At 38.6% G+C, this 26,730-nt stretch overlaps 2 protein-coding genes across 2 annotated transcripts in view; one reads left to right on the forward strand and one right to left on the reverse strand.

Annotated features, from left to right (window-relative positions):
• LOC139933819 (uncharacterized) overlaps window positions 1–26,730 on the forward strand; it is a 68,747-nt gene that overhangs the window by 9,979 nt on the left and 32,038 nt on the right. Inside the window, exons 3-4 of the mRNA XM_071928035.1 lie at window positions 2,971–3,313; window positions 4,754–4,825. The gene's annotated coding sequence lies outside the window, so the exon portion shown is untranslated. The remainder of the gene's footprint in view (window positions 1–2,970; window positions 3,314–4,753; window positions 4,826–26,730) is intronic.
• On the reverse strand, window positions 5,825–26,546 carry LOC139933928 (bis(5'-adenosyl)-triphosphatase-like). The gene is made up of 6 exons (XM_071928165.1): window positions 26,438–26,546; window positions 24,949–25,148; window positions 24,158–24,303; window positions 23,507–23,536; window positions 22,869–22,937; window positions 5,825–8,675 (listed from the first exon to the last, which is right to left on the reverse strand). The coding sequence occupies exons 2-6, from the start codon at window positions 25,091–25,093 to the stop codon at window positions 8,544–8,546; spliced, it is 522 nt and encodes a 173-aa protein (XP_071784266.1). The 5' UTR covers window positions 25,094–25,148; window positions 26,438–26,546; the 3' UTR covers window positions 5,825–8,543.

The raw sequence follows: 26,730 nt of genomic DNA on the forward strand, positions 1-26,730 counted from the left end.
GCATAGCATGACAAAACCTGATGAAACCGTCCTTAAATAAATTAAAAACTGATATTTCATGACACGAAATATTTAGAACTTAAAAATAACACAACCTATTGACCACAAGCAATCCAGTATTTATTTACTTGAGGTTCCATGTAAAAATTATTACCTACTACATCAGCCTATAATGAATGCATACAACTGAGCATGTAAAGTTATAACACCACAGTAATTTGTTTAGATTATAAGAACATAAAAACCTGCACGCTTTACACTCAACTTGCAAATCATGAGAAACAGCCGGTCAAATTGAAGTTCATTCTCGTTTCACAACTCTACTTCTAGATTCATTGTGTCTCCAATGATGAAACAGCAGCTGATGTCGCTTCAGACGCAGTACACTGTTTTCCTTTTTTTTCGATTCACCTCCAGCTATTATTATTCAAATTTGATTCTTGTCATGTTCCCAGGGGCAAAAAATCTAAAATAAATATTTTGAGTGTAACAACATAGAGCTCCATCAGTCATTTCCTTTTGGAATTACACGGTCCACAACAGATGCTTTAATTTCCCGTCCGTAATGGCCATCCGTAATGGCCGAGGGTATCCCTGTATCATTGATACTACACACTCAAATTGAATCTAATATTGAGATGATGTTGCAGTAAAAGGTCACTTCATGAGAGGAAAATCTCGGCCATAACAAGCTGGGTACGACCTGTTGGTTGCGTTCAAGGGGAGTGAGGGGGGGGGGGGTTTGGGGGGGGGGGCCCTTGAATCCCATGGGGACCTTTCTATCAGATGTCAAATATTGGAGCCACTCTCTGCTTATATCATCATTGGCTTGGATAAGGTTAATTTCAATATCACTCATGTTACATTGTCCACAGGAACTTGGAAAATAGATACTGAATGACCTTTATGTCTTTCCATTTTGAGAGGAACTTGTTAGGCAATATTTTCTACACAGCTCTTTAAAATGATTCTCGTTAGCGACATTCAAATCCTCATATTTTTTAGTGACAATATCCCCTAGCCCACCCCTTTCTGTCACAGTCAGTAGAATGAGCACTATTGACAATATTTGAGGTAAAAATTACCCTCGTTTCATATCTCACCAATAAATTTGTGAATACATCTTTAAATTTTGTAGCAACAACCAGTAAAGCATCTTGACCAAATCTCACAAAGCCTGTAATCACAGTTTCTAATTACTGAGTGGCGTTTTGCACAATTTATATGGACAGTTTCACAAAGCCTGTAAGCAGATATGTTCTGTATAGTGAGCAGCCCTTTAGTTCATCAGTTTCTATTTCATAAACACGGCTTACGGTAACCATGAAGCAAAGCAAAAGACACGCTTACTTGCCGGGGGTTCTTGTTAGCAGACGAGTGACGCAACAATGCAAATCTGCTCTAAATGCAGGCACGCCCTGTCAAATCTTATGGATCGCTAACGAAATACACTTTTGCAAGCACTTTTGCTGATGAAATTTGGCCCTGTTTTTAGAATCCCCTAAGTACAGCAAAGCTGTTTGGAGAGCCTCATCACATATAAAAAGCCAGTCATTGAACTCTATATTAGTGGCACTGATTGTTTTTAAAGAAAACCAAACTGGCTTCGTGGCGTATATAGTAACCATCTGCTCCATACTGCTCAACATTGCCTTAAAATTATAATATCCCATTTCTTTGCGAATCATCTCGGCAGTGAAACTGTATCCGTGCCCGACAAATGAGTCTTTACATGACCTCTGATGGTGTAATAGAGTATGAAACTAGGCACTTAGACTGCCCTGTTCAATCATTTGACCAGGATTCAGATCATGTAAAAACCACTAACACCTCACAGAGAACTGTGAATTGCAATCAGACGAAGTATCAAGTCTGTTTGTGAATTACATTCCAAGATATGAGGAGAACTTACACATTTATCGGTTCATGTGAGAATGTACATCATTGGTTCACAAACTAAGCTGTTAGAGAGTTAGATATGAACAATGACAGGTACAATGACTTGCTAGCTAGTCACTATAGTTACCACTTACATTTGAATTCCTCATCAGACTATATATATCAACAGTAGCCAAGTAAAATTTATGTTCGGGGCAAGTTTTTGTGTAGCAACCTCCAGCCCGGTAAACCTGGTGTTTCGTGTCTTCTCACAAAAGCTCACCTTGAATCATGTGACAAAGCAAATTTCGATACAGACTCAAGTGATGTTTTTGAATGCACTCTAACTTGAACCTGTACTCAGTTAGCACTTGTACTCAAGTACCTGTCTGTACTCAGTTAGCACTTGTACTAAAGTACTCAAGTACCTGTCTGTACAGTTAGCACTTAAACTAAAGTACTCAAGTACCTGTTTGTACAGTTAGTACTTGTACTAAAGTACTCAAGTAACTGTCTGTACTCGGTTTACAACACTTGCACTAAAGTACTCAAGTACCTGTATTTCTTAAAACGTCTTGTACTCAAACCTGTACCTGGGTTATCACTTGTACTTTTACTTGTACTCGGTTAGTACAAGTTTCACTTGAGTAATACTGAATTAAACTTTTTGAGTTACTGGAACCTGTATACTTGCGTAAGCACTTGCAGTTCCACTTGTACTGAAGTACTCAAGAACTTGTCTTTCTTAAAACCGTCTCATACCTATACCTGGTTACTACTTGTGCTTTTACTTACATTCTCAAGTACTATTTTGAGTGTACTAATACTAGTGCCTGTACTTGGTTAACAAAGTACAGGCACTAGTTTGAGTATAGGAATCAAAGTCGCATACTCATTAATACTTAATAAACAATGGTGTTTTGTGGCATCTTCAGATGCTATTTTTTTCAGACTTTGTCAGTAGCCTTTTATCTGACGGACAGTGAGCTTTCAGATTTAAACTATAATTTTATTTTTTAAATCCTGTACTTGTTCTTTAAGTTCAAGATCGATTCCATCACCTTCTTTTTGTTCTTGTCTTCAAAACAAAAGGTCTACCCATGATTGGAGCCATATACTTTGGGCAAGGATCTTCATTCCTATACAAGACTGTCAAGTATGAGTTGGTTCTTGGTGAACCCTGCAGGACCTTATTGGAGTTGACTACGTGGGCCCCGGTGTGGAGGACCTCAGTGGAGTTGACTATACGTGGGCCCAGTGCGTTGGCGAATGGAAATGACTGTAGATTGAAACAGCAGCTCAAGGACTGCAATAATTCGCCTGGATTGATTCCAAGTGACAAGCACTAAGCACTAGTTCTATCAAGCAAATACCGACCACCCTAATTTGTGTATCGGTGAAAAAATACATCCCTTGATTAAACCGTACATAAAAGGTAAGATAAACATACTTTTACTAGGTTGATAAATTACCTGTAGTGACAGAACACTACCGCATTCTCCAAAAACAAGTTGTACATAATACCAACACCAAGTACAGAAGTATCTGTAGAGATTGCAGGTGTGTTTGTTTAAAATATTGATGTACTGTACCTATAAACTCCAAAGATAACTTTTGAAGCTTTGCATTGTGTAGAAAGTGAAAAATACCTCACTAGTTTGAGGCCAACAACCATCCCTGAATCTATTAAACCCTTAGCCTCCCAAATCCTCACCTCTATTGAGGACTGGGACTAGGCTCCCAACAACCATCAAGCAATTTACAGGCAACCAACTCCAGGCAATCTCTAATATGAAAAGGCATTCACATTTAAATGTTCACATATTCTTCTTGTGGATCAGGAGACCTGGGGTGTCGTGGCCGAGCGGTTAAAGGAACATGTTAAAATGCATATGGTTGGAAAGATGTTTTAAAAGTAGAATACAAAGATCAACACAAGTTTGCCTCGAAATTGCGTGGTTTTCCTTTTGCTTTGCGAACTAACACAGTTGGCCATTTATGGGAGTAAAACATTTGACTCCCATAAATGGCCGACTGTGTAAGTGGACGAGGTAAAAGGAAAACCACGCAATTTCGAGTAAAATATTTGTGTGGATCATTGTATTATTATTATTATTATTATTCTATTTTAAAAGCATCTTTCCAACCACATGCTTTTTATAACAAACGTTTACAAATGCTTTACAAAGACCAACTCATGCAAGTACACCAGGGGTGGATTTCACTAAGAGTTAAGCCCTAGTCCTATCTTGAGTTAGGACTAGCCTTAATTTTTGACTAATCCTAGATTATAACACACCTCTTGCGTTTTCTGTATTCTGGTTGGCTGAAACACGGTCACGTGGGATGAACTAATATAGTCTAGTGATCGCGTGCCCGTGTTTTGCAGGAATAGTTCCCGGACGGGCACTTGTCTTTGAAAATAGTGCCTGGTTATAGTGCCCTCTCTTGACTTGAACCGTAAACAGCAACTACAAAACTTTCTGTTCTTATTTCACATTTAAGACCGAGGGGTGTTATAAAAACACATATTGGCTGGCATAATTCGGTAACTAGTGTAGGTCTATTCCCCCTCGGGCCCTTGCATAACTCAAAGTCCCTCTGGGTAATAGACGTACACTAGGTACCTCATGCCAGTCAATAATACATGTATGTCCTAGGTAAGGTCTTATCGTAACTCTATGTGAAAGCGACCCCTGGTCTGGTAAACTAACTGCCTATTATTTGAGGCAAGTTTCCTTCCTGACATTTATTCAGGAATACAGCAGGGTAGCAACAACCATGAATGCTGGATGTTTTCCCTCACCGATAAATCAAACACACAAAAGCAATCATTTGCTTAATCATTCATTATTTGATTTTGTTTTCTTTAAAGAAAAGTAGGACTCTGGAGGAGGACCCTGGTGCCTGGCTGCTGATGACCCCAAGACACTGATGATAATATAAGGTAGGCCTACATTAGATAACTGTGACAATAGAAATGTGTTAGAAACTGTATAGTAAGATTTGTAGTGACACCATGTAATGATAATCTCTAAATGAGTTGGGGTGGTTCTGAAAAGAACTGTTGGTTTTAACTTGACGATTAACATTGAAGCTTTTTCAATGGATGCACTTCGACCAGGCCCAATTTACTTTTGAAGTTGGTTTTGATTTCTTCAATTGTCTGTCAATTGTTTGCAGTAGAATATTGTTGAGGGTTTCCAAGTTGATATGCATGTTAAGCTGAAAGGCACATTTCCAATTAGCGTCGTTTCTTGTAGGCTTGTTGAGATAAAGTACAGATGGTATGTTGTTAAAACCCGGTTGAGTTTGTAGTGATTGCGATCCCCCATCACAACTTTATTTGAGTCTAGTGAAACTGTTTCCAGCTTAGTGGCAATTGCGTCAAATGCTGTTTGAATAGAAGGGTCATAATATAGTCTTTAAGAAGCCAGTGAAACAGTGATTAAGGTGGTTCACTTGAGTCTGAAACTCTGTTTAAAAAACAATGAACAGAAAGGTTTTCCCACTAAGTTCTTGTGAATCTCTTGATTGAGCTTAAACTTTCACACAAAGTGCAGATACTAGTCTTTGAAAGTTACCAAGGTTGCCCGACTAAAACCCAATAGGAATAAATATTGCCAATTTATTTATTTATTTATTTATTTCTTATTTACCCTGGGGAAACCTCTCAGTACAACACTGTATTTCAGAGGTGCACAGCAATTACAAACACATCAGAATTAAAAATTTGTAAATTGCAAAATAAACTTGTATGAAACATACACATGACACACTTTCTGACCTCCCAATGTTTTTCAGCCAACCAAAACTTAACACCAGAAGGTAGTATTTTCCCCCATTTTAATCAATCTAGATTCAACCCTAATTTGTATTTAATAGGATTATAGTCAACATTAAAAACACCTTCAGGCAAACAAAAATCAATCTTTAACGTCATTAGTATTGATTCTTTACAAAAGTTTTATTTCAATTCTAAAAAAAACCGTTCCTTAAAAAAATATAATGTACACACATCTGTTCTTTTAAAGCCATTGTACACTTTCGGTAAACAGTATTGTCCAAGTCCCACACTTCGTGTATCACAACTTATATATAAAATAACAATCCTGTGGAAATTTAGGCTCAATCGGACATCGGAGTCGTGAGAAAATAACGGGAAAACCCACTCCTGGCGCGTTTCGCCGTGTCATGACATGTGTTTATAACAAATCCGTAATTCTCGTTAACGAGAATTTATATTGTTTTACCGTTTTCTCAAAAAGTAAAGCATTTCATGGACTAATATTTCAAGAGAAGTCTTTCACCATTACCTTCTATAAACCCTGTAAATTATTTGTAAATCTGTGAACTTTTTTTTTTTTTTCTGTACCGAAAGGGTCCAATGGCTTTAAGAGTCATTAACCTATAGACGTAAAAAGAGAGAATTGTGACATACATTTTTTTCTTTGGTCATGTGACTGTTGATGCCTATTTCTGTACAAATGTAGAACAACCCATTGTGCAGTCTAGTCTGGTCCCCGTGTGCACTAAACCGTGTTTTTATTGTTATAAAAAATGGCTTCCTCATGCAAGTTTTTGCAACTCTCCCAACATACAGCTCTAATAAAACTATAAAAACAATATCAGGCCTGATACTTCATGGAGGTAACAAAGGTGATTGCATTGCATCCGTGACCCATGGTCATTGCCTTGGTGCCCTTGAAATGCTCGACAGTAATTTTTTTTTTACAATTTCCTCATAAGGTTCCCTTTACATCGTCGCAAGGGTAAAATGTCTCAGTGCCCTTGCCCTTTTGAAAATGAAGCATACAGGCCTGAAACATACATTCTACAAATGACATTTAGATTCAATACAATACAAAAATGACATTGATAACGGAGCATTAGTGTTGGGGCATGAAGTGTTGCAGCATGGAGTGTTGGGCCCTCAACAGAACTATGCTTAGCATTCGATCTGACAACATGCATTGTGCTCTACCCAACCATATGGTGATGGCAGCTTCCTAAATAACATATTGTTTAATATGAACTGGTCAATATCACATCATCACCCCCTGAGCTACGTTTTGTATGTGTCCAAATCAGCATTCACAACGTTGATTGATTCTTTAAAATGCTAGCTTAAAGAGGCAGTGCATTGCAAAAAGTAAACAGTGAGTAGCGTTTACTGAATTCGTGTTCGCCCAGTGATTTATTTCCTCCCTATATCATTTCTGTTGATACCAATTTGAATCCTGAACCAGAGCCTTGCATGTGGGAGAGGGAGACAATGGTTATTGTCAGTGGGAAGTGGACAGGGAATAGTTTTATATACTGATGATAGGAATGGGTGGCCCAAGCATTTTGGCCAGGATTGTAGGAATCAAACCCAGACTCGGATGATTAAGCTATCGGAACTTGAGTCCAATGCAGTAGACCGTGGCCGCACAGGACATGCCATAGATAGATATAAAACATACTTCAGTAATTAGAATTACCATATTATAGCTTCATCATTACAGTCATTTAAATGGTTTGACTATCTTGCATTTATTTGTTTATTAGTCCCCTTCCCCCAGTCCAGTGGTTCATTCGCTATCATAAAGTCTTGAATCCGTCAAAATAAACAAACTTGTACACAATTTTGTTGTTTGTACACAATTTTCATACAGTATTTTATCCACATACTTTACATATATATAGGAAAATTAAGTTTGTTGTTACACCATGTTATGATTATCTCAATAATACTTAACATAATAATCACTGTAAACTCAAAGCAATATTGATGAGGAATATTTGTAGTTTCACAAAGTGACTAATCCTGATTCTCCACTTGTTACATTGACATAATGTTGGCAGTGTGACAGACGTTGTTAGGACTGTTGCACTTTCACATCGTTATTAATCCTGTGAAAGTTCTGAACCGAACTATGCTTCATAAAACATATTCTGAATTTTTGTTTAACCATCTGAACTATTTAACAAATATGTATATCTACATGAAATTTAAAATCATTAAAAACATTACAAATTACGACTGGTATGTCCAGAGAACATAAATTATTGCCAATGTCTTGTCTTACACCTCCACTATATAATGTAACACATAACAAGAGCCTTGTCAGTTGATTGGAGGATTGGTGGTCACACGTCATTCATGCTACAAGGTCTGCCCAATAAACCATGCATTTCGGTTAAATTCGCGCCAAATTTTGGTCCCCTCCTTTCTTCTTCTGTACGCTACACCACACTTTGTATTAACCACAAAATAACCTGACGTAGTGGATGCCAGATCACAATCTTAAATATTTGGTTTATTCTTATGACAGTGTTATCTTCCAACCCAATGACAACGATCTACTTGGATAAATATCTTGGTTAATTAAATAAACCAAATAATGAATGTTTTTTGATTTGGGCAATAGAGAGAATGTTTTCTTTCATTGACAGTTGGAAGGTTCCATTCATCAAGGCTTCGACTCATTGAATGGAACATCCCGTATGTCAACTCATAAAAACATTACTGCGATACTATCCGCCTAGATAACTCTAATCATAATTTTGCGCAAATTAGATAAAATTACACATTTAAAATTGTTTTTAAAATTCTTTTTGCTAAATCTCGATAGTTAAAAAAAACCTGAGTTTGGAAAGACGGAGATTAGGTTTACCTGACATCACAAATCTTGTGTGTAGGATTGTGGAAATAGTTTGCGTAGTTTGGTAGCCTCCTGAGCCATGTCTTCCTCACTGCGCCATTCCCTGGCTGCATCTATAGCATCAAACGAGACATGATCATGGTCCTGCAGCTGTAACAAGGTAAAAAAATAAATAATAATAATTAGTGAGACATAATAAGAGTAATATCTGTTCTGAGGTGAAGGGGTTAAAATATCAAGATTAGTTCTATCAGTAAGGAATGATTTGATGTGAATTCGACTCTTATAGTCCCCATAGCGCAATTCCAAAGACTGATCATTGCGCTTCACACATTATTATCCCTGGTCACTGGGCCATTTATTTCATTCCCTTAGACCATCTTAGCTCCCTAGGGATTATACAGCCTGTGCGGTCAAAGCCCACTATTAAGCTAAATAATTCACAAGTACCAACTCTGCCTTCACAGGTACTCATTTTACCCTTGGGGTGAAGAGAAACTTATGATATCTTGCTGAAGGGCACAAGTGTCATGACTGGGATTGGAACCCACACTCTGACGACTCAGCCACAAGGACTTGAGTACGAGGCACCTAACCACTCAAGCGACACGCCATTAATGTATTACATTTACGCCTCGCGCATAGCTGTCCATTAAAACAAAATGTATCGTTGCCCATAAAGAAATTTGACTTAATGCTGTGTGACGCCCTGGGAATTGTGTAAGAACAATCCAATTCTATAACTTGTCTTTATTTTGTTGAATATATAATATCAGCTGTACAATTAAACATCTAATTCCATTTGTACAGGAAAGGTCTTTAAAACTCAAGGGCAAGAAGTAACGCTCGCTCGCTGGCCCAAGCCCAGTGAAAATGTCTTTGGGCCACTGTAGTCACCAAAATCCGGTGAATCTTTTTGAACAATGCTGAACAGTTTTACATTACACAATTCTTGGGCCACTAAATTTTGTGAAGGTTTAGTAACATTTGTTTTTCAACTGTCTCTGCTGGCTGGTAACAATTTAATTAAATTTCGACTTGAGGGGAAAATGACTTGAATATTCCCACAGCACAACGGAACTTTCCTTTATATGCATGGAGGTGTTTTTACATGAAATGAGTAAACATGAAATGTTTCTTTTGAAATGTCATATCTTTGTTGGTCACAGAGAAAAAAGCAGAAATTCCAAAAAGTGTTTTTGTTATTTCTTGCTCACTGCCCAAAGCTTTTAATATCGCAAGAATGGAGGTTAGAGATGAAATTCCCTTTTGGTATGGAGAGAATATAAAATACATAGTTTGGCCTTAGGGATAGGTACACAAATAGAACCGGAACTACACAACATTCTATATGCTGCAAATTGCATGGCTGAATGATAATAGCAGTAATAATAATGGATATTATGATAGATGCAACTTCATCCTAAGAGCTCAAGGGCAATGCACATTATTAATAACACAGTAAGATGTGCGATTCTATTGTACAGATGACACTATTCGGTCGAGTTTGTTATAATTTAAAAAATATTTTTGTCATCAAAGTTTACGATATTCATGTAAATAGGGCAGGTTGTCGCCATTTTCACAAAGATTTTGTCAAAATCATAAATTTTGTACATGGATTTGTTTAGCCTTTGAAAAAGTGCCTGCTTCTGAAATGTGAACCATTAATACTTGTTTGCATTGATGAACTGGACTGCACCATTATGAAACCATCAAGAGAAACCTAGGAGTGCAGAGTGTCAAAGCTCTTGGCTGTTTACTACCTTGTTGTTGTCTCCTGAAGACAGGCAGAGTATATTGTTCCAAACCGACTCATTTTACCCTTTTTTTTTCAACTAGATGAGTCTAGTAGTATTCGTCATTATCACATCGGCTTTCTTCAGAGCCATCACTCCTCCTAAAAGAAATACCCTCAGTTATACTTATTGATACTTCTTAGTTTGCACACATGCACAGCTTTCAAGCATCACTAAGCTTGCTTGGGATTTCTTATTCCATGTACTTTTGGAGCTTTAAGCTGTTTTATGTACTGCTTTTGCAGCTGGTTGTTTTAACAACTTTAAACCCACACCAGATTGTTGGAAATGGAAATGCGCATAATCAGAGAATGTGCTTCTCTGAGAGAAAATAATTTTCCTGATGCGATTAATGAGGACACTAGTTGAAACATAGAAAGAACCAATCCGCTCCTTTTCAGAGCCAACACACTCTACTGAACCGCTACCCACTGGAAGGCGTGTATACAAGAAACAAACTCCCTGACACACAGCGTGTCCAGGGGGATGCGACAGCAAGTGTTGTAAACACGCACGTACGTGGCAAATAGGCATTACATGGCATAGCATGCTAAGTGGATGCACTCAACGTGTTATGCTATGCTTTCCTCACAAAGACGGTACTGACATTTTTAAGCTCTAGATATCTTCCTTTTATGGGAGGGGGGGGGGGAATGCATAAACCCAAATCGAGGCGTCCATGCTTTTGTTTGAGATTGTTTGACTGCTACCATTGTGTTCAGGATGGGAGGTCAGTCGCAGTTTACAGCATAACTGTGACTTGCGGCCGATTCACAAGGAAAGTCACATTTTGTTAAAAGAGAAATCTTTCAACATATTATGTGAAAATTTCATGTTTTTACGTGGGTTTAAGTCATGGATTAAAGTTATCGTGGAAATTATACTCTCTAAAGCCAAATTAATCATGAGAGTGAGCGTGAAAATCTGAATTCCCGCTGGTCGGTGATTAAAGGCACTGGACACTATAGGTAATTACTCAGAATAATTGTTAGCATAAAAACTTATTTGTTAACTATCAATGGAGAGCTGTTGATAGTATGACACATTATGAGAAACGGCTCCCTCTGAAGTAACGTAGTTTCAAAGAAAGAAGCTATTTTCCACTTAAATATTATTTGAACTTGATTTCGAGACCTCAGAGTTAGATTTTGAGGTCCCGAAATCATACATTTCGAAGCACACAACTACATAGGTATGTGTGACAAGGGTGTTTTTTTTCTTCCATCTGGCAACTTCGAAGACCAGTTGAGTTCAAACTTTCACAAGTTTGTTATTTTGTACATATGTTGAGATACACCAAGTGAGAAGACTGGTCTTTGACAATTACCAAAAGTGTAAGTGTCTTTAAGAGATCTGTGTACATATTGTACTCAAAATCAAACTTACTAGAAACAGTTGTCCCCCCTAGAAAACGCACCGTATGGACATGTCTGATCAACCTTGGAGAAGGAATCGACTTAGTCTTGTTTCAAGTCACAGAGAGGAAATGTGGGAAGTTAAGCATGTCAGACCCTTAAAGTGAACAGCTATTAAGATTATGTACAGCTCATCTACTCTTATAAGATGGACACGCTGATGACTGAAGAAAAACGATGGCATCTTTTATTTTTACACATCCTTTCTTGCCCCAAATGGATTTCATTGTCCCTGGTGACTGTCAACTAGAGGCATGCTCAGATATACTTGATTGTAGACCAGGTCAATTGAGAACTTGTCTTGTTCTACTGTTGTTCGTACTTGAGTTTTATTTAGCATTTTTGCAGAATACGCATGTAGCCCCCTGTGTACTCGATCCAGTCAGTAGGAAATGCCGTATAAAGATTGACGGGGAGTGCGTGCATTCATGCAGCACTGACTTGCCATATGAAACCCTTGACTGGAGCCCAATTTGTGTAAGAACGGATGTATTTTCAGCAATACAGGAATACGTCAGCAGCAGGGAATTTTATGCGTGAATTACACTGAAATGCTGTGAAAAGTTTAGCTGTTTGCAGACAAAGTGCAGGTTTGAGCGATTGACAGATACAATGCAGTTTACCCTGAAGAGGCCAATTCCCCCAAAGAGGAACCTTTAAATGACTGACATGAATGTGGGAAACATTCACCAGACTCCCCCCCGAAAAAACATTTGATGCCGTAAACACTATAAGTTATCACACAAGCGCTAGTGGAATACGGAAAAATATAGCACTTCTGCGTCCCATATCCAACGAGGACGAAAACGTATGTAGCTTCCAGCCTCATTAAGTCAATGAGGTTAGGTTGTGTTTTTGCTTTTACTTGAGAAAAGTTTAGAATGTAATTTTTGCACTGACCGTATGCGGAGCGTGGCGCATTGACACTCACAATAAGCAGTGTGCATCATGAACGCTGGGAATAGGTTAGAGGTTTTTATACCACCCTCCAGTTCAAGCATCTGATTTGTGGATTAGCATGTATTGGTAGATAAAGACAAATATGCTGCTTTGCAAACCAGATGATTTTTTCTTTCTTTGTTGTCAGTGTTTAATGAAACAGCCGAGAAACCCCGAAATGAACGCGGCATTGAACTGCTCAGCTGAACAGTCTGACATCCTTCAGTCAAAGACTAGTCACCCGACAAAACGTGTAACTTAACTTGACTTGAGAAGTGCCTATGCAACTAACTAGGCAAAATAAAATTGGTTTTGAAGTGTCTTGTAGGTGTTTTGGATTGTAAAGATATATGCAAGTAGGTGTCAATGATGTCAGACAAAGGTCAAAAAGACTAAGTGTCTTCAGTGAGGAATATGTATATAAGAACTCACTCATGTTTGGGTAAATATTGGGGGATGGTGACGGACGAAAAGGTGCCCCAACTTTTATTGGGCTACTTCTGGCAATTAAATCCGTAGTTTTGTTTGCACTTTTCTTGAATAAGCCTTTTTTTAGTGCTCGTGTATGCAATTTACCAATTTTGGTAAGATAATCTGAGGTGGAGCTGGTAACACGAATTGTCTACATGCTAATAGGCATGTTTGTAACCAATGAACTAACAACACAAAAGCTGTAACATATTGCTTCAGATGGTACTTTTGGATGCTGAAGGTCATTTTGAGTGGGGGTAGGGGTGGACCAAGAGGGGGGACCGGGAGGGGTAGAGACAAGGATATCAATTGGGGAAGGCGCTTGTGCCCCGAAGCCTTGCCCCAGTAATGACACTGGTTTCTCAAGGAATGCATAACATTCAGTCTTTAGTGGTCTGATTTCTCTTAGAATGGAAACTGTATGGGTCTACTGTCTACAGAAGAGATGCATAATCAAAATGTTGGCTGATCTTGTAGCAATGTATTTGACGTGTTCCCTTTTATTCAAATACAGAATTACAATTCAGCAACCTGTGTACACGTAAGCAGTAAATCAGGTTTCCTAATTGGAGAAACCCAACACAGTACAGTGGATACATGCCTCCAAGTCAATTACAGCATCGTTTTCAATTGGGAGGCGCTATATGAGATTACTCCTATACCCCTAATACACAAGCCCCCAATAGCCCTGTACATCTTACAAGCGTGAAATGAAGAGTACCTAATACAATTTGGAGATGGTACTGCCCATCCGTTTACGGTCAACTCACAAAAATGATATGCCGGGCGTAAAAGTCTTACAGATAGAATATTGATCAGCACTTTAGGGGGAGGGGGGGAGGGGGAGGGCTGAAGGGAGGAGAGTAAGATGTAAGTTTTCTGAGGCTGTTGTGATAAATGGAGTGGATATAACCAGATAACAACATCTCTCATTGGGTTTTGTTCTTCTGCATCGCTGGCATTGCTTCCTGCTTCATTCCTTTTGGCGGGTAATTTCGCTACATTAATATACTGTCATTTTGCCACGCACCTGACCATGTTACACTTTGACTTCCTGTACCAAGTGTCAACTTGATGTTTTTTCGTCTCGTATGGATTTAAAATCTGACAAATATGAGCTTTTGTTTATCAAACTTGATGTTTTTTCGTCTCGTATGGATTTAAAATCTGACAAATTAAGTAAAATCTGAGCTTTTATTTATCTGTTATGTCTGAAGTACTTTAGTGTTCTGTCAAATTGCTGATGATTTGGTCTAGTTTTTCACCTACTAAGAAGTTTCTAATTGATTTTGGAAGTTGGAGTTTTATTTTTAAATTTCAGTATCTGTCAGTTGCTGAGGTGGCTTTTAAGACTGTTGCAGGGTCAACCACAAGCTTTCTTGGTGCTGATTTGTGGTTAGTGCATCTCATGGCCAGAACGGCAAAGTACACGAGGTATTTGGATACCAAACATGATTACTTCACTGGTGATACTGAAGGAATCACCTCACTGTTCCCTTATGAAAACAAAGTAGCGGGGCCTGGGACACTTACTCTCACGTAGATGTTTCTGTTCAATGGCCCGCAACAATAATGTCAACAGAGTAATCATATATTTCATTACCAAATCATTGCACTGGGATAACGAAAATTAATTGGGTTTTACCAATACCGACGTGTGACAGGCCCTGTGTACTCTAATCTTTTTGTTAAAGTTTCAAAGGCCACCTGGTTGGGACTCGAACCCATGACCCCGCAACCCAGAGCAGAGGTCTTCCAAAAACAACGGACCACAGAGCATGCTTGGTGAGGAAAGGCTAGTTTGAAATTCACTATAAGTGGGTACCCCAACAAATTTAAATAGTTTAGAATCTTGGGAAACATAAGTGTAAAACATTTGCGGCATGTTGTCGTCGAGCAGTTAAGAGCACCATACTCAAGATCTGGTGTTTCTGATCAGTGTTGGAGTCTCAGTCCTGGGACTTGTGTCCCCAAGCAAGATACTTGACCATCATTCTTTTGTCCTTCGGATGGGACATTAAGCAGTACGTCTGATTCATTAAGCAAGTTGTCCCTCCATCAACATAGATCCACAACACTATTATACATGTTTATTTTTGTATACAACATCTCATCAGTACCTCATGGAAGCTGCATTGCCCAAACCTCAATCCATGTGGTATCAACATTTACTTTTTTCTGCTCCTTCCTCCCTACAGTGTCCACACGGTGGCCTCCAAACTCCTTTTTTATAAAAACTGTCTCGTGTTTTTTAATTACAACGTCTCAGTACAGTCTCCTTGCCCTTCGTTATTATTAACCGAAGCCTTGGATCATATGTATTGATTCAGCGTTCAGTTACTGTAACCCTTTGTGCCGTGAAAAGAAAGAAAACATTTTCTAGCATTGACGCTTTTAACATCCTCCATGGTTTTCCCAGTTTTCCCCGGAAAAAAATTAATGGATTAAAAAATCATCCCAAGATAGAAATCCATTTTGTGTAAAGGTCGGTGTCTTGAGAGACGCATAGTGGTCAATATCATGAGCTAAAATAACGCATTCAACTTGAGAAATGCTGGTCATGATCCAGGGTTAATCCTGACATACGCTTTGGTGAGATGGGAATATAGGTCTATTCTTGATTAAACCAGTATATTGATTATGATATTGTATATTAAATTCCACCTCTGGTACGAACCCATTAATCTTGCTTCATTACTCCTTTATTAAAACAGCATTCAGGTTAGTGGTTAATGATTTCTTCCCTGCCTCAGAGGACCCCATTTTGAAAGCCTTGCATGTGCATTTCCCCCCTTACTCAGATGCTTGACTTCCGAGACCTCAAAATGTAATTCTGAGGTCTTGAAATCAAATTCAAATAATTATTTTAGTGACAAATTACTAAAAACTCAAAACCTACGTTACATCACAGGGAGCTGTTTCTCACAATGTTGTATACTATCAACCTCTCCCCATTACCAAGTAAGGTTTTATGCTGATAATTATTTTGAGTAATTACCAATAGTGTCCACTGCCATCATGCTACCATCTTAGGAAATTGATGTTGAAACTACGGAAACACACATGTGTGTATACGTGTGGCGAATTGGATGGGCTAAAGAGCAACCTTCTTTTGACCACGAGTAGAGGGAGCCCTTCTCCAATGATGCTATGTGCATTATAATAATAATAACTGGGGCTAAACTAAATTTCTATGTCTTTACAAAGAAGAGATTTGAGACAGATGTAACTACTGCCTCACACATCAACAACATCTTGTTGGTCAAACGAAAGAGAGAAAAAAAAGTACAAGTAAGCAAGGATTACATTGCAACATTTTCTACTTACAACACAAAGTAGTAAACCGGTACGTATAACATTTCTAGTCAAGTTAGTTTCTTAATGTTTTGTTCATTATTTATTTGTAAACATTGAAAGATCTTTTCAAAGGTGTCTTTGTTCCTGGACTATCGATGCTTATAGGAAAAGGAATCACCAAGAAAAAACAACAACAGTACAACAACCTGAACACCTAACAGATTTATTAGTATGATTGCTTAATGTCACACCGCATGCTGTCTTATTGCATTGGCTGAATAACTCAATCACACTACCGAATTAACAATATTATTGCACGCAGTTGTCTTCAATCATCGAAGCAAGGTCTTAAGATGACTAAAGATCTGGAAGTGGAAACCTGAGAGTGGTTGTAATCACTTCCTTAATAAATTAATCTGAGATACATTTTAAAAGCTGTCGTCTTCTCAAAATAAAGAAATTTAAGATACATACATGTACCTCAAGGTTTGATTTGATTTATTTACAAACAAACAACAAAACCACAAAAACATGACGATATGTTTACATTTAGTTTCAGGCCCGTATGTTTCATTTTTGAAAGGGCAAGGGCACCAAGGCATTTTCTCCTTGGAAAAGGCACCCTATGAGGAAATTGTAAATTTCTACTGTTAGAGTATTTCATGGAGGCAATCGCCTTCGTTGCCGCTGTGAAGTGTCAGGCCTGTAGTTTACTTCTGTAAACCCTTATTGCACTGACAGTTTCACACTTTAAAAACATGCAGACAACATGTCAAAGTCACATGGTAACTGTTAAAGACCAGTAGCCACACTTTATTTATTAAAACCAAACATTTACATGAGATAGCAACCTCGTAAAAGATGAGTAAAAATAACATTTTTGATTAATGAGATTTCGTCTGATTTGGGCTGTCCACCCAAACAACTGCCACCAGGGGCCATTACCACCTACTCCTAGGGCTGAGTGAAACAGGTTAACCCCCTTCTATTCACGGTTCGTGAATTTTTCTTTGCGCTTTTTGCCGTCCCATAACTTTCCCTGTTTCCTGCGGGTCCCACCAGTCAGGTGGTTCTCCGTTTCGTGTATTTTTCTCTGTCCAGTTTATTTTTTCCCTGTCCAATGTCATTATTAGTCCCTTTTTTTCTTCCCCTTTCCGTATTATTTTTCCAGCCCTTTTACTATGTTCCCTACATTTTTTGCCGTTCCCCCGCCCTATTCCAACAGACGTACCACTACATATGCCCCTTCCATCTCCCTGTCCACACAACGTGCTCTAATAACCCCCACCAGTCTTCATCTTGTCGTCGTGCCTCCCCCCCCCATGCATTGTTCTGTACTGTATGTGCGCACGAAGTTACTGGTCCTCGCGCTGTGACTGTGACATCACAAAGGACGCCTGCACTCAATCACAAAGTTACTACATGCTCGCGCTTTGACTGTGACGTCACACACAACACATGCCCCAACACGGGTACCCCGAAATTTACCACATCATTTTAGCAGGGTGCGGGCACCACTTGCCAAACAACAATGGCGGCGCCCATGCGATTTAAGCGCTTTTATAATATAGAAGATAGGTCTAATATCTGCATATATCCAACAGCCTTTAAACTGCATAATATTAAGACTTCCAAACCAGCATTGTTATTCTTGTGACAGCACCCACCTGTACACTGAATTCAAGATTAACACTGGATAAACCATATTCCTTTTGAATTATGCAGCAAGTTATGTACCATACTGCCACTACTGGCTCATGTGTACCGGTAACTAATTACTGGAGAACCTATGGTGGAAAGAAGGGGGAACCCCACCCAACGATCTTACTGTTTAATGTGTGGCAAACTCCCTCTAGTCATTAGAGAATGCAGGAGCCATCTAATTAGGCAGAGTGTCACCAGCGAGACTCAGAGACTGCCGCACTTAAAACATAACTGGCTCGCTAATTATCTGCATATCTGCTGTGAATAAATGTTTGTTCTTTATATTTAAAGGCAATGCAGTCAAGCCCTGTATAGGATACCACAAGCCCAAACAGCCCTTTTACTAAAGGCCAACGGTAGACCCATCATTTGCTGATAGTTGTTAAGATCACACCAGGGTCCCATTTCAATTTAATTTTGCACTCATGATCACCATTCTCCACTGACTGTGCAAGCGCCAAATTTCTATGCTAGCTCTGTAAGCGAAGAATATGGAGTTTGCATGAGCACAAGCAGAAATTCTGTGCTAACCCATTAAATGCGCTTTACATAGCAGGGAACTTCCTGCTTTCATTAGGGCCGATTCTTTGCTTAAGGTAAGCAGAGCCATGAAATTGGGCCTTAGATTCAAACCTACACTCTGGTGACTCAACCACCAGAACTAAAAGCTCAATTTGATAGATAACTCGGCCACAATATGCCACTAAGTACTTAACAATCTTTAAAACTCGGTCACATTGACAATCTTTAAAACTTGATAATGACTATGGGGCAGAATTTATACAGCTTTGCCCTCAGCTTGTGTTGGCTTTCCACAACACTGTTTTTCCTACTGTTGTACTTTTTTCATTTCCATCTGTTAGTAACAATCCCATCTATTGAATAACCAAGTTCAAAAATGTGTTAAAAATATACAGTGTGGGTGTGGATGTGAGTAGGTATACACATTCAAACCGGGGACCTATCATTATATATTGATTTGTTTCTTCAATTCAATTGGTGAGTAAATGAATCAATTAGAGCTGCTGTTTGTATCTCAAGTGACCCCTGACTAGCAACTAATTTCTATGTAAAGTATGATGTATACTCAACTACACTTCAATGGGAGTGTACATGACATATGGTTGTTGCAAACGTCAACAACAAATCAATTTTTACAGAGTGTGAATGCTTCAAATCAAAATCATTTGCAAGACTGACTTTAAAGGCATGTAGTACAAGTGGTTTTTGAAAGAGCAGTGTGTCGTGCTTGAGTGGTGAAGAGCACCAGATTCGAGCTCTGGCGTTTCTGATCAACAGAGAGTGGGTTTCAGGACACTTTGGATGGTACATTAAAGCTGTAGGTCCCATGTACTAGGATTGGTAGTGCATCGGAAGTGTCGTGGCCGAGCGGCTAAGAGCACCGAATTCAAACTCTGGTGTTTTTTTAAGCAGAATGTGGGTTCAAATCCCCAGCCGTGACACTTGTGTCCTTTAAGCAAGACACTTAACCATTGCTTCGTCCTTTGGATGGGACGTAAAGCCGTTGGTCCCAAGAACCCAGTGCACTTATCGAAAAAAGAAGGGGTTCGCCTCGATGTTTACCTCCCGCGACAAAACAAAAATCAGTCCAGATTTGTCCCTATTTCTGGGATACCAATGTTGGCAGGTCTGATGATGTAATGAGAACGTTAAGCAATTTATCAAGTCACAAATTGTGACTAGCACAACGACTGAAACATACACCCCAAGGCAACCATAATGATCTTGATAGTCATTTATAATGTATAACATAATTATGTCAAACCTGGGGATATGCTAATAGATTTCACAGCTACATCTAACCAACCATACATTACACACCTGTGTCGTCAAGACTAACGTTATTGTCACTGACTCACAAACCGACACATGTGGGAAAACTTTTGTTTAGTTTTCATCCGTCTTAAAAAACATGTCTTTAAATATTTCTCTTTGTTCAAGTGCCTTGGTACAAGCAGATTTTTAAAACCCTTGAGAGCCAAAGTAATGTTTAGTGCATAATTATAAACAGCGATGAATTTATTTCATTTCTGGTCGAACAAAGAACTAAATGACTAGGGCATCATTTGAACCAGCGCAAGGGGGCACATCGCGAAAGGAGGCACATCGCGAAAGGGGGTTATCGCGAAAGGGGGCACATCGCGAAAGGGGGCACATCTCGTAACTTGTTTAAGCATACTTTTACAACTCTTTAATTTATACGTAAATTATGACCACAAATGTAAACATTTCCAATATGAACATTGTAGTGTTTCGCCTGCCAGAAAAGCCCTGTATTGTATGGTTTATAGCGTTCACATCTTAACCTTACATGAACTCAATTTCTGTTTTGATTGAGCACTAGTTACATGATCTCCAGAAACAATCACAAGTTGCCAATTTCATTTGAGTTGTCTTTAAAAGCTATTTTAAGCAAATTGAAATCGCCTCAGAACTGTAATTACATTAACTCCCATAATGGTCGAATTCTAACACGTTCCCCAAATGAGGCCAAAAAAAGAGAGGCCTCATTAGCAATGCATGAATAAACGAGTGATTAATCTGTGCGTTGCCCATTAATGGTCTTTCCGTTTAGTCATTAAATTAGTACCATCTCCCTTCTTTAGCATTTTATATTAATGAATAAATGGTTAAGAACGACTTCATTTATTCCAACAGTTGTATCTAGGGTCTCCGTAACCAATTATTGTTTTGGAACATCCCTGGTGCATATTTCCCACCATCCTCAAATCTAGACCTTTTTAAGAGGAACATGTATTTTTACCTTCAGCTCCCCTGAGTTATTTTTATCTTTTAGTAGTAATTCTTTTAGTAGCCCCTTACCAATAGTGGCCTTAAGCATTATTCGGGTGAAAACTCGCATCAATAATTTTGGTAGAACTGAATTTCAACCTGAAGAGCTTTTTTTCTCGGATCCTCCCACGCTCTGGGGGATTTGAATCCACACAATATCAACCTCTGCCCTCGCAGGTAACCATCTATAACCCTGGGTGAACTTAAAGGAACATTACAGAATTGGTTTTGCTAGCAAAAAGTTCCTGGCACTTTATGTAATCCACCATGTACATAAACTGACAAACCTGTAGAAGTTCAAGATCAATCGGCCATCTGGGTCACGAGAGAGTAGTGAAAAACAAAAATGAATAAAACGCTCAATAAAAAGCGAAATAATGCGAAATAAGATTATTTATTTCTCATCAAATATGAGATTTCAGACAGAAACATTTCAAGGGATGTTTTCTACTATCATCATCATTAGACCGTATAAGTTTCATGTAAATCTGTGATTTTCACGATTTTTGTTTCTTACCAATTCTGCAACGTTCCTTTAACTACAGGAACTTGAGTTTGATGCTCTCAACAACTCGGCCGTGACATCCTACAAAGCTATGAAATGTAATGAGTATCAGTGATCCACTATGTGTGAGGGGAGGGCTTGAAGCTCTAAATAATTACTGGACCAGAATCAAAGCCAGAAAAAAACTACCTTCATTTATTTCATTCAGTGGTTTATTAAATAAATCTATTCAATTCACTGCCAGCAGAATTACATGAACAGTTACATAATAAACAGATTTGGAGTAAAAACGTCCTTCACATATACACTGTTTTTATTTGAACAAATACTGGGAGAAGATTAATCTAGTTTGTCTAAATAAAATACTCAAAAGTCAACATTTGAATATCGTGCTGTTTTTAAAAGATATTCTATGTCAAAGTTGTAAATATTGTAAAACCCACAACACAAACTACAAACTAAAGCAGGCACTAAAAAGCAAAGAGCCACTTGTAAGGACAGTTGGCTGTGCTGTCTTTGATGGGAGAGGGCGCTATTGCAATTCAACATATTAGATTTATACAATTCTTTAAATTAATCACAACATAATAGGTACTAGTTTTCAATGTAGACTATTCTTTCAATAATTTCAATGATAATGTAGAAAGCCATATTATTGGATTAGGAAATGATGTGCTTTATGACGTTGTTGAACCCCCCAAATCATTGGAAATATACCCAGACAGTTTCCCTAGTGGTTTATTATTTGATATCTGACATACAAAGTCATGTGTTGTCTGTGCATTGGTCAATACAAAGGCTTGCTGTAAAACATGTGAGGTAGCAACAGCTTTTTTTACACTGAGCAGATTCAAATTTAGAACTTAACAGTGACCAGGTAAGTCAGTTTACCAGACTTCATCCAAATTTGACTTGCTGGAAAATCTCTGAGAATATAACGCTTCATCCTTAAAACCTGTATTTATAAATATGGTGCAAGAAATGCATTGTTAAAGACACTGGACACTATTGGTAATTGACAAAGACCAGTCTCCTCACTTGGTATATCTTAAGATATGCATAAAATTTGAGCTCAACTGGTCGTCAAAGTTGCGAGATAATAATGAAAGAAAAAACACTCTTGTCACACGAAGTTGTGTGCTTTCAGATGCTTGATTTCGGGACCTCAAAATCTAATTCTGAGGTCTCGAAATCAAATTCGTGGAATATTACTTCTTTCTCGAAAACTACGTTACTTCAGAGGGAGCCGTTTCTCACACTGTTTATACTATCAACAGCTCTCCATTACTTGTTACCAAGTAAGTTTTTATGCTGATAACTATTTTGAACAATTACCAATAGTGTCCACTGCCTATAAAAAAAGCTGAAAACGAATTGAGTTGACAAGGAAGGTACTTACATGTGAATAGATTTCATCGTTGTGACTAAAATCGCCCTTTCTCCTCGGTAAGATATGAATGTGAACATGCTGAAATAGATTCACAAGACAAAGTTTATGAGCCACAACAAATTGCATCTGTAGATTACTTTGGGGGACTCTAACAGCCATTTCAGACAGGCGGGCCAGAGTCGTGCTGAAACAAATAGATTAGGAGCGACTCTAGGTTGACTTAAATAACTTTTTGTTTCAGACAGAGGAACTTAACATAACATTTACATTGGCTTGGCTCATGACGTCTGAAACCAAGGCGCTCCAGAGTCGTTCCGAACGACTGCAACAGTAGATCTTTCGACGTCCAGTCGCTCCTAGTTGTTTCAGACATCAAACTTTTCATGTACTTCTTCAGAATTTGGTTCAGCGCGACTGTGGAGTGCCTGTCTAAAACGAGTGTATTATATAAGCAACTCTTCAATGTTTAGAGCAAGTTTGGACATGGAACACTGATCATGTATCCCGCTGGTTCACGTCAAAAGACGTTAAAAATCTTCATCTTCATATATGTGACAACATCTTCCCTGTGGCAAAAGAACAACCCCAGTGCGTCGTGAATCGTGATTCCTGTGAACTTTGTCAAATAAATTGAGAATTAAATTTACCTTAACTGTCTGACCAGCATCAGGTCCGTCCTGAAAGAAAACCAAGGAACATATAATATTTATTATAACAATAATGCTAGCGGTTTACTATGTGCTTTAACCATGAACGTTAGGTGCATTTAACACTCAGTGACATCTTTCAACAATTATGTTGATGTTCACTGCATTGACTGAGATTATAAGTAGCTGTGTGTGCTTGAAGGCAATTTGAGCCCACAGCCAAACAGCATGGCAAAATTAAGCTGGATCACCTGTCTGCTGCCTACCTAACAATGCTTATCGGTTACTAGTAAAAAAAATCATGTATATTTGTAAATGTCTTTGTATGTATTGTTAATTAAACTAATGTTTTTTATTGTAGTGCATTTTCATAACTTTTTAACTTTCGAGGCGTGTTGTTTTAATTATTGGCTGATCCATTTTTGTGGTTTTAATTTTAAGAAATCTTTTTATGCTCTTTGATTATTTCTGCCTCTTGTTTGGAGCTGTTTTAATTTGTACAGCGCCTTGGGGTCCAGTCATGGATGTAATGGACAACTCTGCTATACAAATGCTGAAGAGAGCAGAACATTTTATGTTATTGTTACTCCACCATTTGAAGTGTCTATATCTAAGTTTCCCTTTTTCGTTAAGACAAATTAAATGAAATACCTGTAAACCAAGTGACATGGCAGTCCCTTCATACTCTACTTCAACAGCCTTGGCAATGATGTGCACCGCCCTGAACATATCGGCAACCTCCTCGGATGTCATATCATGAAACCGCTCCACAACACGCAGTGGCGAAACCAGGACATCTTAGATCAGTAGGGTCAAGGAAATTTACTTCCAGGTACAGTCTGACATCAATTGACCCAATTCACCTGACGCCATCATCAGAATAATCTAGGATGCGCAATTTTGGTGGTCTATGTCAACGTGTGTTATTCAGTGCAGTGCGCATTTTAGGTGACGCGGCGTTTACACAAAAACATATTGACCACCAACATGGTGAGCGTGGTATCAGTCGAAGTGTGATGCGCATGCAAGGGGTCAATACTGTTGTTTACAGTCTCGCGCCTGTATGCTTTGTTTTTGAAGGGGCAAGGGCACCAAGTCATTTGCTTCTCAGTATTGTAAATTTCTACTGCAGTATACTGGCGCATTTCAAGGGCACCGAGGCAATGACCAGGGGGCATGGATGCCATCGCCCTCGTGCCTCCATGAAGTGTCAGGCCTGCAGTCTGACAAACAACTTGGCACAGGGAGTTCTGAATTTGTTAAGATCGAGCCCTCAAATTGTAAACACTGGCCCAACAATTATAAGATTGCACTGCTTAAGACCATTTGTTTTTCAGCAGAGGGTTCCAGGGGTTAGTGACGAGAGTTATTGATATGCCACACTACCCATGCACAGATTTCTAATTAATAATTTGTATACAAATGAAGAAACAAAAGGATACGGCCAGGCAGTACGGGCTTTTTGTTGACAAACCCGTAACTTAAAGGTGTCTTGAAAAAAACCTGAGCTCCTCTAATAAGATGTTGGCCAAAGGCGTACATTTTCATGTTGTTGGCAGCGGAGAGAGGTTGTGAGTTTTCTGCCATAGAGGGCACTTGTAGAGTTACATCAATTTTCTTGGCTCTTTCTTCTCTAGTTATCCTTGTGGGAAAATGAAAACAAAATATTTAGTTTACATTTATGGATACATTATGATGAAAAAATTGTGCCAAGATTTGGGTGATCCTGATCATGCTACATACACATGTAGAATTCTCACAGAACTCGGGGAAGGTACTGAGTAAACAGTGCCAACTTACATCGGTGTAAGGGTAAAACCAAATTAATATAGAATTCTCAAATACACAGAGGCTTCGCTGCCCTGTTCCATATGTATCTGTTTTGCATGCTACGCTTTCCCGAAAACTGTTGTGCATTGGTTGTAATTTTTCAAGGATTGCGCATTGTGCACAACACGTGATGGACACAAGGATTTCAGGCCAAAGAATTTTTATCTTCGTATTTATTTGCCTTGATTGATACAGGTGTGAGATAAACTACCACAAAGACACAAAGTTAAAATTATCTGCAAAAATACACCATCTAATCTAATCTAAAATATATTTACTGGTCGGAAATGATAAAGCTACTTATATGGTCCATATAGAAGCTAGTAGACCTACCAGGACAAAATAACAAGTAGGCAGTTTAAGATGATTAATTTTGATGGTACATCTATTTGGAATGATTGTAACTTTGAATTAGTTGTTTTTGTTGTGTTGTTGTTTACATTGTTGTTTACATTGTTGTTGGTTGAATTTTAAAGCCCCTTCTTTTATATTAACAGTTGGGTGTGACAGCTTAACCCTAACCTAAGTAGTTGTAATTGGTTTAACCTTACTTTAGCACTTGTGAAAAATAACATTCGTACCACCGCCACCACGGCATAAGGTTTATCGCGATTCAGAAACGCAATGCATTGTGGGAAGGAATATGGGGCGGTTTCTATGCAGCTTCTACGACTCGCGCACGCAACGCCTATACCTGTGTGGGTTCAACAACGCCCTTTCTTGATATTTTGCTATTCGCGATAAACCTTATCAAAAGAGTATAGAAATAGAGTCTCAATCAAACGCAACCTGCCCACTCATTCATAATCATACTGGTAACTAAGTAATTCGCCACAAGCCTTTATATAGTTCGCCACTGAGTGAAATCATTGTTTATATAATATAAGATAATATAATTTCAAAAACTTATAATTTCAAAAACTTTTATTTTAATTATACTCTTCATCCATAACAATCATTTATTTGAAAAGTCCCGGGGGGTAAGCCGTTCAGATCAGATTCAGATCAGACAGAGCGACAAGATTCGTCGATGTGCAGGGGCGACTTTGTCCTTGTTTGTTTGGGGCGAGCTAAATAGATCTCGCAATTTAGTACACTTACCCAACACTTCAAGTGGTTTTTCTTTGAGCCGAACAGGTTTTAGTTAGTTCTGAGCAAAAAGAATCTGTGCAAATTGTTACTTGCTATGGGAGCTGACATCTTAACTCACTGGTATCCATTCTGTAAAGGTAACGCATTTGTTGTAAATCGATATTTAGGTTACCAGTTAGTCATAGTTCGAAACTGTCAAGAGAGGGCGCTAGCACACATGCGCTTTTATTTTTGTTGGGCTTTCAGAAAAACGGCGGATGATTGCATTTACAAAGTTACACACAGAGCACGCCCTCCGATCC

The sequence above is a fragment of the Asterias amurensis genome, chromosome 2 (assembly GCF_032118995.1).
Source record: "Asterias amurensis chromosome 2, ASM3211899v1".
Taxonomy (NCBI): domain Eukaryota; kingdom Metazoa; phylum Echinodermata; class Asteroidea; order Forcipulatida; family Asteriidae; genus Asterias; species Asterias amurensis.